This window comes from Canis lupus, chromosome 28 (assembly GCF_003254725.2).
Source record: "Canis lupus dingo isolate Sandy chromosome 28, ASM325472v2, whole genome shotgun sequence".
Taxonomy (NCBI): domain Eukaryota; kingdom Metazoa; phylum Chordata; class Mammalia; order Carnivora; family Canidae; genus Canis; species Canis lupus.
The window spans coordinates 9,582,350-9,599,591 of record NC_064270.1 but is presented as its reverse complement, the minus strand read 5'-3'; the positions used below and the strand labels follow the sequence as shown (position 1 = coordinate 9,599,591).

The 17,242-nt window shown below is 40.4% G+C and overlaps 1 protein-coding gene across 41 annotated transcripts in view; it reads right to left on the bottom strand.

Annotated features, from left to right (window-relative positions):
* Window positions 1–298: 298 nt before the first annotated feature.
* CC2D2B (coiled-coil and C2 domain containing 2B) overlaps window positions 299–17,242 on the bottom strand; it is a 110,150-nt gene continuing 93,206 nt past the window's right edge. For 32 of the 41 annotated variants that reach the window (XM_025466646.3, XM_049103431.1, XM_049103426.1 and 29 more), the window contains 6 exons: window positions 15,193–15,306; window positions 13,078–13,212; window positions 12,535–12,657; window positions 7,012–7,070; window positions 4,989–5,166; window positions 299–2,714 (listed from right to left, as the gene is read on the bottom strand). In XM_025466646.3, the coding sequence (XP_025322431.1) occupies window positions 2,526–2,714; window positions 4,989–5,166; window positions 7,012–7,070; window positions 12,535–12,657; window positions 13,078–13,212; window positions 15,193–15,306 (798 nt within the window). In that variant the 3' untranslated portion in view covers window positions 299–2,525. Of the gene's footprint in view, window positions 2,715–4,988; window positions 5,167–5,940; window positions 6,061–7,011; window positions 7,071–7,253; window positions 7,459–12,534; window positions 12,658–13,077; window positions 13,213–15,192; window positions 15,307–17,242 lie in introns of those variants that run through there. The other 9 variants (XM_049103430.1, XM_049103438.1, XR_007406835.1 and 6 more) reach the window with 8 other exon arrangements.

Genomic DNA, 17,242 nt, shown 5'->3' with positions numbered 1-17,242 from the left:
GTACTCTAGCACATACCGAAGTGTCTGATACATAATGGATGCCCCATTTATATTTGTGGAATGATTTAAAGAACTTTAAAATTAGATGTTACATTTAAAATCATGTATTTTTAAGAACTACCCTATGATTCAGCAGTTGCACTACTGGGTATTTACCCAAAGAATACAAAAATACTAATTCAAAGGGATACATGCACCTCTATGTCTATAGCAGCATTATTTACAATAGCCAAGATATGGAAGCAGCCCAAATGTCCACTGACTGATGAATGGATAAAGAAGATGTGGTAGATAGATATATTACATACTGGAATATTTATTATTCAGCCACAAAAAGGAATGAAATCTTGCCATTTGTAACAATATAGATGGAGCTAGAGAGTATAATGCCAAGTGAAATAAGTAGAGAAAGACAAATACCATATGATTTCATTCTTTTTTTTTTTAAGGAAAAAAACAAAAATAACAAAAAGGAGGGAGGGAGAATGAGAGAGTGAGAAAGTGAGAGAGCGAGAGAGAAGCCAAGAAACAGACTCTTAACTATAGAGAACAAACTTACAGTTACCAGAGGGAAGGTAAGTGGGAGGATGGGTTAAATAGGTGACAGGAATTAAAGAGGGCACTTCTCATGATGAGCACAGGGTGATGGATGGAACCACTGAATCACTCTATTACATACCTGAAACTAACAATATAACACTGTATGTTAACTGGAATTAAAAACTTAAAAATAAAATCATGTATCTTTAAAGTAGACAAATGAAAAAAAAATGATTACAGACAATTTCAAAAATTTTAAGGGAAAAATTTTCGTTGAGAAATCCAGACACCTGTAAGAAAAAGAAAGGGATATGATACAGAAGGGTCCTCTATGCTTGCCTATGAACACTTTCTACCTTACTCTCAAGTGGCCTATCAATTTGAAAACCATAAACAACTGGCAAAATAGGTAAATGTTGAAGGTGTCACAGAAATAAATTGCATGAGTTCAGTATTTTTTTGGTAACCTTGTTTTTCCATTGACGTTTTATGCTACCCCAATCATTGCGGGAGACTTGTTAATAACAAAACTTCCTTTAGCATTTAAACACAAACATTCAAATAAGAACAAGAATTCTAATCAATTTTTGTATGCATGCCAGAGAAACACACACAATTAGGTTTTATCCTTGGAGAGAAAGCACTCTCTTCACCTACATTACTACGATTTTATTTCACTCTTCTAGTAATCTCAAGTTGGGTCCAAGACTAACATCATTGCAAATAAATGAGATCTCTGGTAGCCCATGCAGGCACATTGCAGGACAGAATTCAGACTGAGGATTCCCCGGGGATAAACCTGGGATCTCTGCTTGTGAAAGTGACCCAAGAGGCTCCAGCACACCTGCACTGTGATAGGTGAATTTTCTTTCTCCTGTTTTTACCTCATATAAAAGTGCTCTCATCAACCTTTGGAAATCTGTATCCTTTGGTTTTTCAAAAATAAGTTGTTCTGTGCCATTTAAGTAAAGTGTATAAATATCTTTTTCAATGAAGCGTACAACACTTAAATAAAAGGAAAGGGCAGCGCTTCTGACTCAACATCCCTATCCACTCTCTCTTGAGGCTCCTAGGATCTAGATAGGCCTCTTTGGAGCAACCACTGGGATAGGAAAGCTGCAGAAAAGTGCTAGAGGCAGATTGCTCACAAAAGGAAAAAGAAGTCTGGAGATTTGATAAGACCATTTTCTCTCTTTCTCATAGAATCAGCAAAGTGTATCAGACAGAGTTTCTTAGGAGGCCCTTCCAAATACTTGGAGCTGAAAGAATTTCAGGTCAGTAGCAACCCAAGTGAAAACTTTTAGGAAGCCCCCAGAAACTGGCCTCAGCCCTTAGCCAAACCTGGAAGATTTTCCTTTTACTCTACAAGAGTGCAATAATCTTTTATCTTATAAGAGGCAATGACCTCAAGTTTGTACTTAAATAACTTCTACCTGGAATGGCATCAGAACCAGCATCAAATGGGCCATGCTCACTTTGGTAATGAAAACATTCTGTAAGGCTGGGGGCTCACTCTTAATAGGTCATTAGAATTATCTGGAGATCTTGTTTACCATAATGTGGGTTCTGGAGCTCCACTCCCAGAAGTTGGATTTAGTAGGTCTTAGGGGGATGTTAGAATCTGCATTTTCAACAAGGCTCCCCAGGTGATTTGATGGAGGTGGTATGAAGCCTACAATTTGAGTAATCCTGGCTTCAAAGGGAGGGGCCAGAATTGCTTCTTTCCCATAATAAAGACCTACTGTAGAGAGTGAACCAAGGCTACTAGACTACCCAAAGCATTCTCCTTGAAGAGGTCCCTGATGGGGAAATCATCTATACTCATTCTCAAAGGTTCAGAGAGTGAGTCTGCATGGTGCCCAACTCTATAAAAGAACCAAAACTTGGGTTCATACTTGGCTGGACTTACGGATAAGTAGCAAAATCCTAGGGTACCAGAAAAGTCTTGAGCACTTTTTTTTTTTTTCCTTTTCCCTTCTTCCTTTTTACTGATATCGAGCTAAGGAAGCCAAATAGACCCACACAGATAATATGTTGTTTGGGTATGGGTGAATGTATACAGCTAGAGCAAATTCTGTCTGGGGAAATTCAGAAGAATGAATTCCAGTTTGATACACAGCATCAATAATTGACTCTACATCAGTGTATGGCATCTGGATAGGAAATCCTGTGACCTAGAAAAAAGACAGAATAACGTGTAAACCCATGATACAATTATGTAGGTAATCAAGAATCACTGTATACAAAAATATTACAGAAGCCTCAGAAAATGGTAGCCAAAAAATAATAAGTTATTTTTATAGGTGCTTATGATGTTCTAGGAACAGTACTAAATGCTTCACACACACATTTAATTCTCAAACAACCTTATGAAGTAAGTTCTACTATAATCCCCACTTTCCAGAGAGAGAGAAGAACAGAGCCAGAACTGATAACAGAGCATGCACCCTCCATATTCCACATACTTGCACCCTTTCTAGAATAGCAAACTGACAATGAAAAAAATTACTTGGTCCTAAAATGAGGTATCTAAATGAGCATTATGGAAGAATTCATTTCACATTGATTTGGTTCATATTTCTTAAGTGACAACCATATGACAGGATTAAAGGATTATGGCACATGGTTGTATGTAACATTATCTATTTAATAATACACAATCATAAACCTCTTTCAAGCCTTAGACTACTTATTTCAGGGTGCTTTTCTTTTCTTTTTTTTTTAAGATTTTATTTGACACAGAGAGCGAGCGAGCACAAAGGGGGAAGGATCAGAAGGAGAGGGAGAAGCAAGCTCCCCGCTGAGCAGGGAGCCTATTGTGGGGCTCCATCCCAAGACCCTGGGATCATGACCTGAGCAGAAGGTAGACACTTAACTGACTGAGCCACCCAGGCGCCCCTGGAAGGCTTTTCTTGATCCTTAAATCTGTTCGTGTGTTCTTTCCATGTGGTTGCAATAGGATGCTATCCTTCCCTAACTTATTTAATGAAATATATTGCAATTACATGCTTTATGGTCTGTCTCATTAGCCTATAGTCTCTATGAATTCACAAGATTATATCTGTCTTGTTTATGGTCATAACCCCAGTGCCTAACACAGTGCCTGGCACATAGAATACAAATAACATTTGCTAAATACTTGTTAAGTGCTAGGTGCTGTGGCAAATGTCAGCTCATTTAATCCTCACCATAACCACAAACCAGATAATGATTTTTATTCCTGTTTATCTTGCCCAATGGGTGGAAAGTAGAGAGAAGTTAGGTAACTTGATCAAAGCTAGCAAGTGGTTGAACCAGAGTTTGAATCCAAGCCACATGATTCAGCTCAGGTTTATGATTGTGTGTTATTATTTTTAAAAATATTTTATTTATTTATTCATGAGAGACACACAGAGAGGCAGAGACATAGGCAGAGGGAGAAGCAGGCTCCCTATGGTGAGCCCAGTGTGAGAATGGATCCCAGGACCCTGAGATCACGACCTGAGCCAAATGCAAGAAGCTCAACCACTGAGCCACCCAGGTGTCCCTGATTATGTGTTATTAAACATAATTTTACAAAGAAACTCCAAGTTTTAAACCTTGGCTTATATTGCTTTGCTCATCTGTTTACCCCTAATTCTATTTTTTTAATGCAAAAAAACCAACTTCCTCCCTCTTCATGAATAAATAGCACTTGCAGATCCTTCCCTGACAGCCTAAGTACTCAACACCAACAGATTCCTTCCTTTCTTCTCTCAAAGGGTTTCCCTAGGAGATATCCCCTAGTGTTTGGGATGATAGAGGGGGAAAGAAACTCACTCTTGGGAGACTGGGGCTTTCAAAACCTCATTGGACCAGTTCTTAGGGAAGAGTCAGTGAGAGAATGCTCAGAATTGGGGGTAGGTAGGGGAAAAAAAAGAGGAGAGGACCCTAGCAATATACCAAATGCCCACCATGTTTGGTTATGAACTTGTTGAGTTTGAGATGCCTTTTAACCATCCGGGATGATGTTAAATGCATTGGTAAATATATAAGAGAGGAGAGAAGTCCAGGCTGGGTACATATATTTGGATATTATAAAAGATATTAACGCTTGCCTGGAGTCCTCTGGCTCAGAACCAGTGAGAGGGAATCTGTTCTATTACTACCACCGAGGGATCATCTTTCAATTTCTTAGTTGCAGGTGATTTCCTTTTGGTCATCTCTTTCCAAAGGTTGTGGTTTATGTAATATACCACAATCATCAATATGACTGATTCCAAGAAAATGTCATACATTGCGGTCATGGTAATAGTTGTTTGGTATACTTGAAATTTCTTATTCTATAAATAAATGTATTTTAATGCCATATCATCTATTATCTAGGATCAAGATAAAAAGCACTTGAGGGATATTTGAGGTTACTATTCCCAAGTAATGAACAACATAGATAAAACAAATGCCATTAATGCACTAAATCATACACACACCCAATAAAGTTGTAGCAGTCTTTCAAATTCACTCTCTTCTTCAGATGATACAAAGCTTCCAGTGCCAAGTTCTAGTGTAGGAAGAATTTTTCGCAAAATATAAGTACATTGTCGATTCCAACGTGTCGGCTGTTTAGGTCGCCATTCCATCATTTTACGTTTCAGAGTCCTTTCAATCCTAACGTAACAATGCAAAGATTAGTTTATGACAAATTACAACCCGTTTCATAAATGTGATAAGAGTTTTGTCACTTTACTCAAGTATGAGAATTACATTGTTTTTGCTTTAGGATGAGCCAGACCTCTATGGCTAAGGATATCTGCCGTCGTTCATATTACTTAACTTGGGGAGAAGCAAGCTCTTGCTTGGCTTGGGAAAGCAAGAAGCTTCCTGGGGTAGCCAAGAATGAGATCTCAAGGGCAGAGCTCTTTTCCAGGTACCTGTGTGTAGGCAGCTGCCTACCTGTCTGATCACTGGACTGACATCCCCATTCTCCAGGACCCTCCCCTGTCATAAAACATGGTGTTTCCAAGAAACTGCATTTACAAAAGTTTAGATATCTGGTCTGGCTGATGTGAGCAGGGATGGGTTTATTAGATTAGTTAATTCAGCAGGCAGAGTTGGAAGGAAACAAGGCACGGACTGATAAGTATGATGATCAGGTTACCTTACTAGAATGTACCCTCCGCAAGGGCAGGGATTTGTGCCTGTGTATTCAGCCCCTAGAATAATACCTGCTGGTCGACTATTCCAGGGACAGGGCAGGTTTGTTGATGGGGCCCACTTGGGAAGCCTCATCTCTGCACAGAATCCGTGTGTGCTTTAAAAACAAAAGCCACTGGCAGTCTCCTCATGGCTGAGTCTGTAGCGTCACTGAGCAGTTTGGAGTTTGCAGCCTCAGTAGGGGCTAAGCATCAAGATCGCCTGTCAGGCTTTAGCAACGTATTTTACCTCCGGATGTCGATTAAGCAGGTCTGGTCTGGGACCCTGGCATCTGTATTTTTAAACAGTTCCAGAAGTGATTCTGATAAAAACCAGAAGTTGGCAATCGTTTCTCAACTGCATTTCTTCCTTTTTTGTTAAGAATTGGGGAAAAAGGAAGGCAATAAGAAGTGGGAGTTGTGTGCTCATGAGGGAAGGGAGTAGCAAAATTATTTTTGTCATGCTTTGTTTTGATCAGTGGGCAGCGGCTTATATGGCAGCCTACTATGTCAGCATGAGTCACTGGAGGCAGTAAGATCTAGAAGCTTCTGACACATTTGCTGTAGGAGTAAGGCCTGCTGCAAAATTTGTGGCTTTGATAAACTTGTTCAGCTTGACGGAATAAGTCCTTAGGCTACGTGTGTGTGTGTGTGTGTGTGTGTGTGTGTGTGTGTGTGTGTGTAGGGAAGGAGGCAGTGCCGGGGCTGGGGATAGGACAGTATTCACATTACCACCAGATTTGGATGTTTTTCCCATACTCCAAGTGGTGGGCCATTTACCTTCATGTCCTTTCCAGAAGTATTAACTACCACATTATTATTACTATAACATCAACAGGAGTCTGTATCAAGAACTTCCCAATAGCAGCCCCACAATGTTCCCAGAGGCGATCATTTTTTTACTTAGATGGTCTTTTTAAGAAGTGTTCTGGAAAGGTAGAAGGGCTGCTTTTTGATGCACATACCAAAAGACAGATGACTCAGTGGAACAAACTACTGTAAATTCCATTTCTGGGGCACTTGAGTGGCTCAGTGGTTGAACATCTGCCTTTGGTTCAGGGCGTGATCCCGGAGTACTGGGATCGAGTCCCCCACTGGGCTCCCTGCCAGATTCTCCTTCTGCCTGTGTCTCTGCCTCTCTGTGTGTGTCTCCCATGAATAAATAAATAAAATCTTTTTTTAAAAAAACTCCATTTCATGCTTCTATTGCTGAATGGAATAGTTATTTTGACAGACTGGGGTAGAGGACTGAAAGGTTGAAAGGGGGCTGAAAGATTTGGGGAGAAACATAGCAATCGTAACATATAAATAAATGTTGTACCTGTTCTTTAGATCTTCTATCATGCTTTTACTAGTCTCACAATAAATTATTTCTTCAGGCTGAAATATATAGGTAATTGAAAGTTAGAAAGGCTTCTAGGGAGACCACCTTTACATCACAGTCACCCCTGGAGTGCTAATTACAATGAGGGGAACCCAAACCACTTTCATGTGACAAAATCCCTCCACCACAGAAGCACAAAGGTAAAACATAGATCACAGTGCTTTTTCACACTACTTTACCAGAGCATGGGGCGAGGAATGGATTTACAAAGGTGTTTTTCCTGGGTAAAGATAGATCTGCTGCCCACATCCATTAATTCAAAGAAGCACTTGACATGCTTATTAATTATTCCAGATAGTCTTTGGCAGCTGCTCTAGTTCCTTCCACTTATTAACTGGGGTCTTGGTGAAGTTATTTAATCTCTCTGAGTCTCTGTTACCACATCTTTAAAAGAGGGACAATGATAGTACTCACTTCCCTAGGTCTTGTGAAGATTTTGAAATAAAATAATACAACAAAACCGGCACATATTGTTCAATAAAATCAGGTATTATTGTTACTACTACTCTTTCAACATGGTTTATCATCTTCCTTCTTTGATTGAATATCCTTTTTTCTCAGTTGGCAGGAGCCAGGTCTTTGTGTGTGTGTGTCCATTTCAATCTCCCCTATCTCCAAGCCTTTGCTCCAGGCACTGTAAAAACAGCAGAGAGCCATGCCCTACCATGTTCTCCCACGTTCCCTTCCCTGCCCTGCAGGATTGCTATGTGGAAAGAGGACTCCTTAAGTCTACCACCCAAACCAGCCCTCCCTGCCCTATCTCCCAGGGCTCACATGGACAAGAAGGAGGAACTGAGTTTAAACATTTTTACTTTAGGCATTCCTGAATTGAGAAATAGAGACAGCTGTAGAGACAGGGACATGAGGGTCGTGCAAAAAGCAGGCAACAGTTCTTAGACCTCTAGGTGCTAGAATATTTCAGGAGTGATTGAGAAGATTCAGTCTGTCACATGATGATCTAAAGCCAGTGGTTTCAAAATGTGGCCCCCCGGCCCAGCAGCCTTACACCTGGGAACTTGTTAGCCCCCACTGGGACCCACTGAATCAGAAATTCAGGGGGCGAAGCTGAACACTCCATGTTTCAGCAAAGCCAACAGGGTTCTGGTGCCTGCCCTAGACAGATGTGAGAAGAGTCCGGGCACAGGGATTTCCCCACAACACATCTGAGCAGGAGATGAGAGACACAGGAAGAAGGGAACAATGAACTCCACTGTCACCTTATAGGACCACCAGCTATCCCAGACAGGATGGGCAAACCCAATGCCTTGATGGCTGTCACCAACCACTGTCCAGTCCTCCAGTGCCTCCCTGCTTCTCCCCACCTCCTCCCTCCAGCAGGTAAGGATTAGTTAGGCCACCTTCAGGCCCAAAAGAGAGACCTGGGTTATGTTAACTCGATAAATTTATGAGGTGTTAGTCTCCCTTTCCTTTTTTGGCAAAGGCCCCTTCTAGAAGGGAATTCATATCTTTTAAAACTTCAAGAAGATTTCCCTTTTAACTTCATCTCCGAGTACCCAGATGTTCATCTTACACACTCAAATTTGTGTTTGCAATTGTGATAAAAAAAAAACACAACACTATTCACTACAGATAGCAGTTTACTTGGGTGTGTTTGTGGCAAGACAGAAGATCGAGAACCATTAACCCACAGGAAATAAATCAGTAGTAGATACAAGTCGAATGCAGTTCTGAGTTTTATATTTATAGATTCAATTTGGGAAAAGGTTTAGTTTTCATACTCAGGCAGGGTGGCTTTATAAAAACTACAATTTTGATCGTGGCAGCCCTGGCCTTCATGCTGTTGGCTTCTGACTGCCCTGAGGACAAAGGGCCACATCCTTAGCAGGACTCTGCTCACCTCTGAGCTTGTCTTGTTTGCTCCCTGGCAGCAGCCAAGCTGGCCTTCCGACAGCTCCACAGATCCCTCCTGCCGCAGGTCTGCCTGCCTGCTGTGTCCTCTCTCTGCTGGCACTGTTCTCTACCATGATCGCCCTCCAGGCCAGCTCCTGCTCACCGCCTTCACTTTGCCTATCATCCTTTTTTCCCCCCGAAAAGCTCCAGTAACCCCAGTAACTGTCCTTCCCCTCAGGTCCTCCTGCTGCATGCTCCCAAAGCACACACATTTCTTCTGTAATCACATTTACCATTCTGTCCTGCAATCGCTCACTTACTTCCTTCCCTCTTAAGAACACAAGTCTCGGGAATACTGAGACATGTCTTTTCCTTGTAGTACTGATGCCTGATGTAGCACTGGCTCATAGCAGGCATACAAGGAACGTTCACTAAACCCCTAATAGAGTGATTAATAGTAAACAAAAAAACCTCATCTCTAAATATACCATTCTCCCCCCTAGGAGGCAGCAATGCATCAGTCACAACTCTGGGAGGGGACAAGCAAGGCTTGGCCTGTGGATGCTGCAAGTGTTTGCTCAAGAGAGATGAGCACGTTTCATTTCTCCTTTAAAATGACTTTACAGGGATCCTTGGGTGGCGTAGCTGTTTAGCGCCTGCCTTTGGCCCAGGGTGTGATCCTGGAGACCCAGGATCGAATCCCATGTCGGGCTCCTGGTGCATGGAGCCTGCTTCTCCCTCTGCCTATGTCTCTGCCTCTCTCTTCTCTGTGTGACTATCATAAATAAATTTAAAAAATTTAAAAAAATGACTTTACAAACAGGATATATATATACACGCTTGCATCATGTGGAGGATGTTTAGAAGGACACACAAGTTACTACTAAAAGTGGTTATTTCTTAGAGTGGGAAAAAGATGTTGAAGGGGAGAGACATTCTTTATACAGTTTGGTACTGTTTGATCCCTTCCCTGCAAACCGCCATGCATTCTTTTTGATATTGTAAAATACCTCAAATACACAGACAAGCATTGCAAATAATGTAATGAACATCCACTCAACATACCTACCACTTAGCTATATCTAATATTTACATCTGTCCATATTTATTTTAGATTTTTTTTTTTAAGAAGTATGGGCAGCCTGGTGGGTCAGTGGTTTAGCACCTGCCTTCAGACCCAGGATTGAGTCCCATGTCGAGTTCCCTGCATGGAGCCTGCTTCTCCCTCTGCCTGTATCTCTGCCTCTCTTTCTGTGTCTCTCATGAATAAATAAATAAAATCTTAAAAAAAAGTAAAAAAAAATTTAAAAAAGTAAAACATTACAGACAGACTTGACATACTTTGTATGCTGTTCCCTTGCCTCATTCCTTTTTTTCTGTCTCCAAAGGTAACCTTTAATCTAAATTTAGTGTTTATCATTCCTATGAATGCTTTTACATTATCACTATGTGTCTCCATTTAGATAAACTACACATAGTTTTCAAACTCTATATAAATGATTTTGTACTCTATGTGTCATTCGCATATTCTTTATCTTGCTTAATGTTACTTTTTAAATATTCATTCATGCTGATGTGCATGGCTCTAGAACAGTTGTTCTCAACATCAGCTGCACACTGGAATCACCTGGGGAGCTTTTTTTTTTTAAGATTTAAGATTTATTTATTTATTCATGAGAGACAGACAGAGAGGCAGAAACAAAGGCAGAGGGAGAAGCAGGCTCCCCGTGGAGAGCCCAATGTAGAACTCGATCCCGGGACCCTGGGATCAGACCTGAGCCAAAGGCAGATGCTCAACCACTGAGCCACCCAGGTGTCCCACCTGGGGAGCTTAAATAATATAGATGTGTGAGTTCTACCCTCAGGGGTTCTGATGTAATGGATATACAGTCCGAGTTGAGAACTAGTGTAAATTGGTTCTTTTTTTTTTTTAACTACTACATAGAAGATCTCATAGTATGAGTACTTTCTTTTTTTTTTTTTTTTTTTAAGATTTTATTTATTTATTCATGAGAGACACACAGAGAGTGAGAGGCAAAGACACAGGCAGAGGGAGAAGCAGGCTCCATGCAGGGAGCCTGACGTGGGACTTGATCCCGGGTCTCCAGATCAGGCCCTGGGCTGAAGGCGGCGCTAAACTGCTGGGCCATCGGAACTGCCTATATGAGTACTTCCATAATTCATATATTCTTTTTCTGGTTGATGAATTTTTTCTTTCTTTCTTTCTTTCTTCTTTCTTTCTTCTTCTTTCTTTAATTCTATAATGAACATTGCTGTACTTGTCTTTCTGGCATGTTCCTGTATGGTATATACTTAGAAGCTGAATTGGTGGATCAAAACGAGCATCTTCAATTTTATCAGATATCATCATACTGTTTTCTAAAATATTTATAGCCATTTATCCTCCCACCATTTCTCTGCTTCTTTGCCAACACTTGGTATGATCACTCTTAAAATTTTTTTGTCAGTGTTATACATGCAAAGTAGTGTTTTATTGTTTTAAATTGTATTTCTCTGATTGTGAGATTGAGCATTCAAATTTCTACTTCTATGAATTGTTTTCTGCCTATTTCTCTATTTTTTTCTCTCACTTTCTCTGGGCTCGCAGCTGTTAGTCTATGGATTTTGCAATAGCCCGCACCCTGCCATACCATGGCCCTAATGCAGAAACAGCCACTGAAGTGAAATTTGGAGTGCCCTCACAAAGTAACACTGAATACATCCAGATCCACTGGCTGAGCCGTCTGGTCGTTGTTCCATGGTTCTTGACTTCAGGTCTGTGCTTCCACCTCTTGCCTCCTATGCCCCAGGGAGTGAGTCTGTAGCTTTTCTTCCCCATCTTCTTTCAAGAGTAGTGAAGTAGGGAGCCCCATCACAACACCTGGCTTCAAAAAGTGACTGATTCTGGTTCCCTGGATTTCATGAACCATTTTCAGACCCTACTTCCGTCACTTGTTCAGCCCTATTCACTGCTAGTATTTCTGTCCTGTTTCTATTCCATGAGACAATTGTCATGGTTTGGAGCTCAAATAAACTTTCTATTTTTCAATTTTTATATTTTATCATTGCCATGGATGTGGAACAGAAGGGCTAGGTCAAAGTAAACTTACCACACCATCTTAACATTATATTTTCAGTTTTAGAATAAATAATAAAAATTTTTATTTTAAAATCTAAATTCAGGGATCCCTGGGTGGCGCAGCGGTTTGGCGCCTGCCTTTGGCCCAGGGCGCGATCCTGGAGACCCGGGATTGAATCCCACGTCGGGCTCCCGGTGCATGGAGCCTGCTTCTCCCTCTGCCTGTGTCTCTGCCTCTCTCTCTCTCTCTCTCTCTCTCTGTGACTATCATAAATAAATAAAAATTAAAAAAAAAAAAAAAGTTTAAAATCTAAATTCACATTTAAGATGATACATTCTTAATTCTTCCTTTTTGCAAATAGAGGAGTATGACCAGAGTAGCCCAAACTCAGGATGGATGGCAGAGAAAACTATATTTTATTAAATTGCCAGGTAAATCAATACACAATCAGCTATATAAACATAACAAGAGCTGGCACGACTGGTAAAGATTAGAACCAGTGGTAAAATACAGCACTCCTGGAATTTACCTGTATGGTATGTGGTTTTGTCCCTTGGAAATTTTTTGGAAGCAATTGTTTCCAGAAACTTTCCTTCAAATAGTCGAAATGTACAGCCATTGGTGTATTATTTTGTTGAATATTAAACCAGACCTATTAAAACATTACCATAAAATCAGTATAGGCACATGGGAGCACAAAGCTGTTACCTGTTTAGGATGGAGCAAAATTTTACAGTTCTATTGCCCAATGAAGTGGTGGAGGTCAAAGGAGGTTCTTTTTTTTTTTTTTTTTTTTTCAAAGGAAGTTCTGAGGTAGGAGGTAAAGGGATTCTAGGGGTATGTTAACATTACACTGATAACTGGTTCTCAACCTTGGAGGCACTACAGAATCACTTGAGGAACTTTAGGGATAAAAGATTTACCTGACCCCATATCCCAGGGATTCTAATTTAACATTTGTAGTTTCTTCAAAGTTTTCCATACATTTCTATTGCAGAGCCAGGGTAGAGGACCACTGCCACTGACTCTTGATGAGATAACTCAAAATAAGATTTTCCCCCCATATACTTACATTTCCATCATCAAACAAACAGTCTACACTTTGTAAAGGACAAAATGGGTCAAACTGCTTATGACATTGCCCAGTTAATGGATTCCAAAGCAAATATTCATTAGTTTCTTGAGTTAATACATAAGCCACTTGCCCCTGTGTGAGGAAAAAGAGTTAAAGTCATGTTTGGTGGGTGGTTGATTTAACTCATTTTTGCATGTGGAACTATAATGTAAGCATGTGATATCTTTGATTTATAAAAGTCTTTTCTTAGGGTCTTCAAATTCTTTTTGAAAAGCAAAAAAACCCCAAAGCTCCAGAAATCCTCAAGCCCAGACCAGCATGAAGATTCAAATAAGAGAACTTTTGAGCTGGTGTAGCCATGTACAGCCCTGTAGGGTGTGCCCTCACTGCAATAAAGCATGTTGATCTAGAAAAATCAATATACTGTGATAATTTCCCAACAGTTAGCTCTAAAGTGTTTTGAGGCAGGGATACTTTGGTCTAATTCACACAAGGTACTATATGGACTAGCCCTGCTTTGAGTGGAATATACTTGGGGACTAAAGGGGAACACCACACAGAGTTAGGAAGTAGACACTTGCCTAATGCCCTGAAAAAAGCCAAGTGAAGTTAAAAAGCTGTTAAGTTAATTTTGAGAACAAGATCTGGAATGAGAGGCTAGAGAGAAAGTATACAGGAAACCATCTGAGGAATAAAAGTAGTCAATATGTTATTATTCGGTTCTGAATATACCTTTTTAAGTGCAAAGTTTTCTTAGAAAAGAATAACAATTTCAGGTAATAATAATAACAAAGACTATTGAATATTTTTTGGGAATTTATGTGCACCAGGTACCATGCTCAGCATTCACACTAAATTTTTCATTTGCATTCACTCTAAATTCTTTGAGGTGGGGGTAATCTTTATGGCCATCTTTCAGATAGAGTCAAGAGGTGGAGGGGCTTGTCTAGCAGAATGATAAATGGCATTAGTCCCATTTAAGGAGAAGATACCTGAACCTCAGGGAAGTAAACAAGCTGAGATCACACAGTTAGTAAATGGTACTGCTGGGTTTAAATCCCTCTTTGACCAACTCTCAAAAACAAATTTTAACATCGTGCCATGTAGCCTGGACTCTTCAAAGCTCTTGTTCTTTATCACTGTGCTCATCTTTACAGTAAAGAAGAGGTTTCACCTCAGCCAGAGCAACCAAAGTGCAAATGTTTGTTGAAATACCATCGACCAGTTTACTGCCATCTAGTGACACTTAAAACTACACAGGAAAAAAAAAAAAAAAAAAAAAAACTACACAGGAGAATTTCATGTGCGTGCGTGCGCCCGTGTGTGTGTGTGTGTGTGTGTGTGTGTGTGTGTGTGTATTGGGGGGGGGGCGCTGGGAATTAACCACAGGCTTTTAGCTTGCAAATGTGACAAAAATAATAAGCCATGCCAAGGAAATATAGAGAAATAAGTGATAATAACAGAAAGCCTAAAAACAGACTGGAAATCTTTAGCCTTATCAAGATATTTGTGGTAGAAATAGGAACAGTCCAAAAGAAGATAGCATTCTGGAAGTATGGATGTAGGAGCATATAATTAAGTTGCAAAAATTTTGGGTAGGTAAACAAATTTCAGGCCCACATCTTGTATGACTAAAACTGAGCAAGGAAGAATAGGGAGAAGTATTTCTTAAGGATTTTTAAATATAGTATTAGAAAGGCAGAGATGATTGATGGTGGTGATGATGGTTACCAACCTCTACAACCACTACTATAACTATTACTACATCACCACCACTACCACCGTTTACTGAAGTGAAATTTATTGAAATGGCACCATGAACCAAGCTACTGTTCTCAGTGTCACATATGCACAATGTAACTTAATATCTTCTTAACCCCATGAAGAAGCACTATCATTAGTACAGTTTTACAGACAAAAGTAAAGCCTTTCTTTACATTGTGATCATTTTGATGAGCCATCATTATCCTCTTAACTAAATAACTGGTTGCCCATGAAATTCCTCAATTAGCTTGTGAAAAGATGGAAAACCAGGGTTGATGTCTTTTAAACTTGCAGCTGAAGGCTGATTAGTTTTGTTTACACTATTTAAATATTAACTCCAGCACTTACTTCCAACATTGAGGTCCCCAGGAGGACCAAAGCTTTCTTTCCAAAATACAGAAAGAAATTACAGAGTAGTATGGCATGCTCTTCCTTATTTCCAATAGCCAGACTGATACAGCGCTGAGGCAAAGCAAAAGGAACAAGGCCAAAAGAAAAAGAAGAGAAAGATCAATAATATAAGCATCCAATAGATTGAGAGCCCCTCTACTCTTCCCAGCTTCAAATACACATATTTTTGCCAGGTTGCTAGGATGACTGACTGAAAAGCTGAAAGCTCTGGTACCTTCTGCTTGAGAAAACACTGTGGAGAACACTAACTTGGACTATAGGGATCACCTTTACTATGGGACAATTAATGTGGATACTGTGTAAGTGACCAAATAGTTCATCATCCAAAAATAGGATATTTAGGGATCCCTGGGTGGCGCAGCGGTTTGGTGCCTGCCTTTGGCCCAGGGCGCGATCCTGGAGACCCGGGATCGAATCCCACATCGGGCTCCCGGTGCATGGAGCCTGCTTCTCCCTCTGCCTGTGTCTCTGCCTCTCTCTCTCTCACTGTGTGCCTATCATAAATAAAAACAAAACAAAACAAAAACAAAAATAGGATATTTATATTTAGGACAAATATTAAACTGCTTTTGGCAAACAGAGACATACAGACTGTTATTTTAAGAAACCTCATCTGATAGGAAATCACATAGTTTTTAGAGGAAGGGATCCTTTGGTTTGTCCCATACCAGCAGAGTGCTCTCAACTCAAGGAGAGGAAGAGGACTAAATTGAAGCCCAATCAGGAAAATGACTGAAACTTCTTCAACTGAAAGATCTGTAGTCAAATATAGGGTGCCTAGTAAAACAGTTGTAGCAAAAGAGGAAAGCATAGCAGAGGTGGTAGACTGGTAGTCTATGATCTAGTTCTAGTCTATAAGTGTGTTTTTTGCTTGGCCCTGAAATATCTTTTAAAATTGGGAGCTCTGGCTTCCCTTAAAAAAATCAAGAAGATCTAACTACATATATGGGCCCAAATGTTTATATGGCAATAGTCTATTGTTATTGAATAGCAGCTGCAACATTTAGACAGGACTTGTGCCTTTCCGTTCAGTATAGTCCTAGAGGAAGGGCTTTGGTGGCCAGGGAGGTGGGGGATGGGGGGACCCCAGGAGCTCTTGGCAGTGACTATTTACCAATCAGTATGAAAGCATTTCAATGTTTTAAAAACTGATATGGCTACATCCTTACACACTGGCTGAATGTGATGGTGAGGAATGGAGATTAGGGAGGATGGTAATGTGCTCCTTTGAAAAAAAAGTGTGAACAGAAGAGTGAAGAGCAGAATACCAGTAGTATTCAGTGTCAGGCCAAGGAGGCTCCCCTGACTGGATGTCATAGGAGGAGGGAACAGGGGAGAACAGGTAACTAACATACTGAATTCCAGATACCTTGCATATGTGCTATCCATTCAAAATCCCTGTATAATCCCTTATCTTAGGTCATACAGCTCTTAAGTGGTTGAAGGAGACTGTGTGTTAGGTAGGAGAAAATATCACTTGTCCTGTGGCAGTCTAGTTAGTCATACAACATGGGCATCTCATGGCTAAAGAGTTCACGTTAGTGGGAAGACATTAGCCAAGAGGAATTCCGTTGTAATCAATCCCACTTGTAATCACTAACCTCTTGGTTAGGAGCATTGTTTGGATTGGGGGTATGCAGGAGGGAGACTCGGGAGTATTAGGTATTTACCCAAATAGTTATTTTTATGGTTATTTGTTAGATATCTTAGAGGCTCTTTCAATGTTCTGCAGGATCATAATATCCATGAATACATTCTGTTAGGTCTGAAAGTCTCAGAAGAGTCTAAAGTTAATGACACCTCTTTGAGTTCTACTAGATTTTAATAACTGAATCACTGGAAACACATGCTTGTGTCTCCCTTGTTCTCACATAGCAGGAGACTGGGTAGCTGACTTATTAAGTTAGCCCGGTGCCCCCCCTAAATCCATTTCAGCTCAACTTTAGCCTCTAAAACATTCTAGAGGGGATCCCTGGGTGGCTCAGCA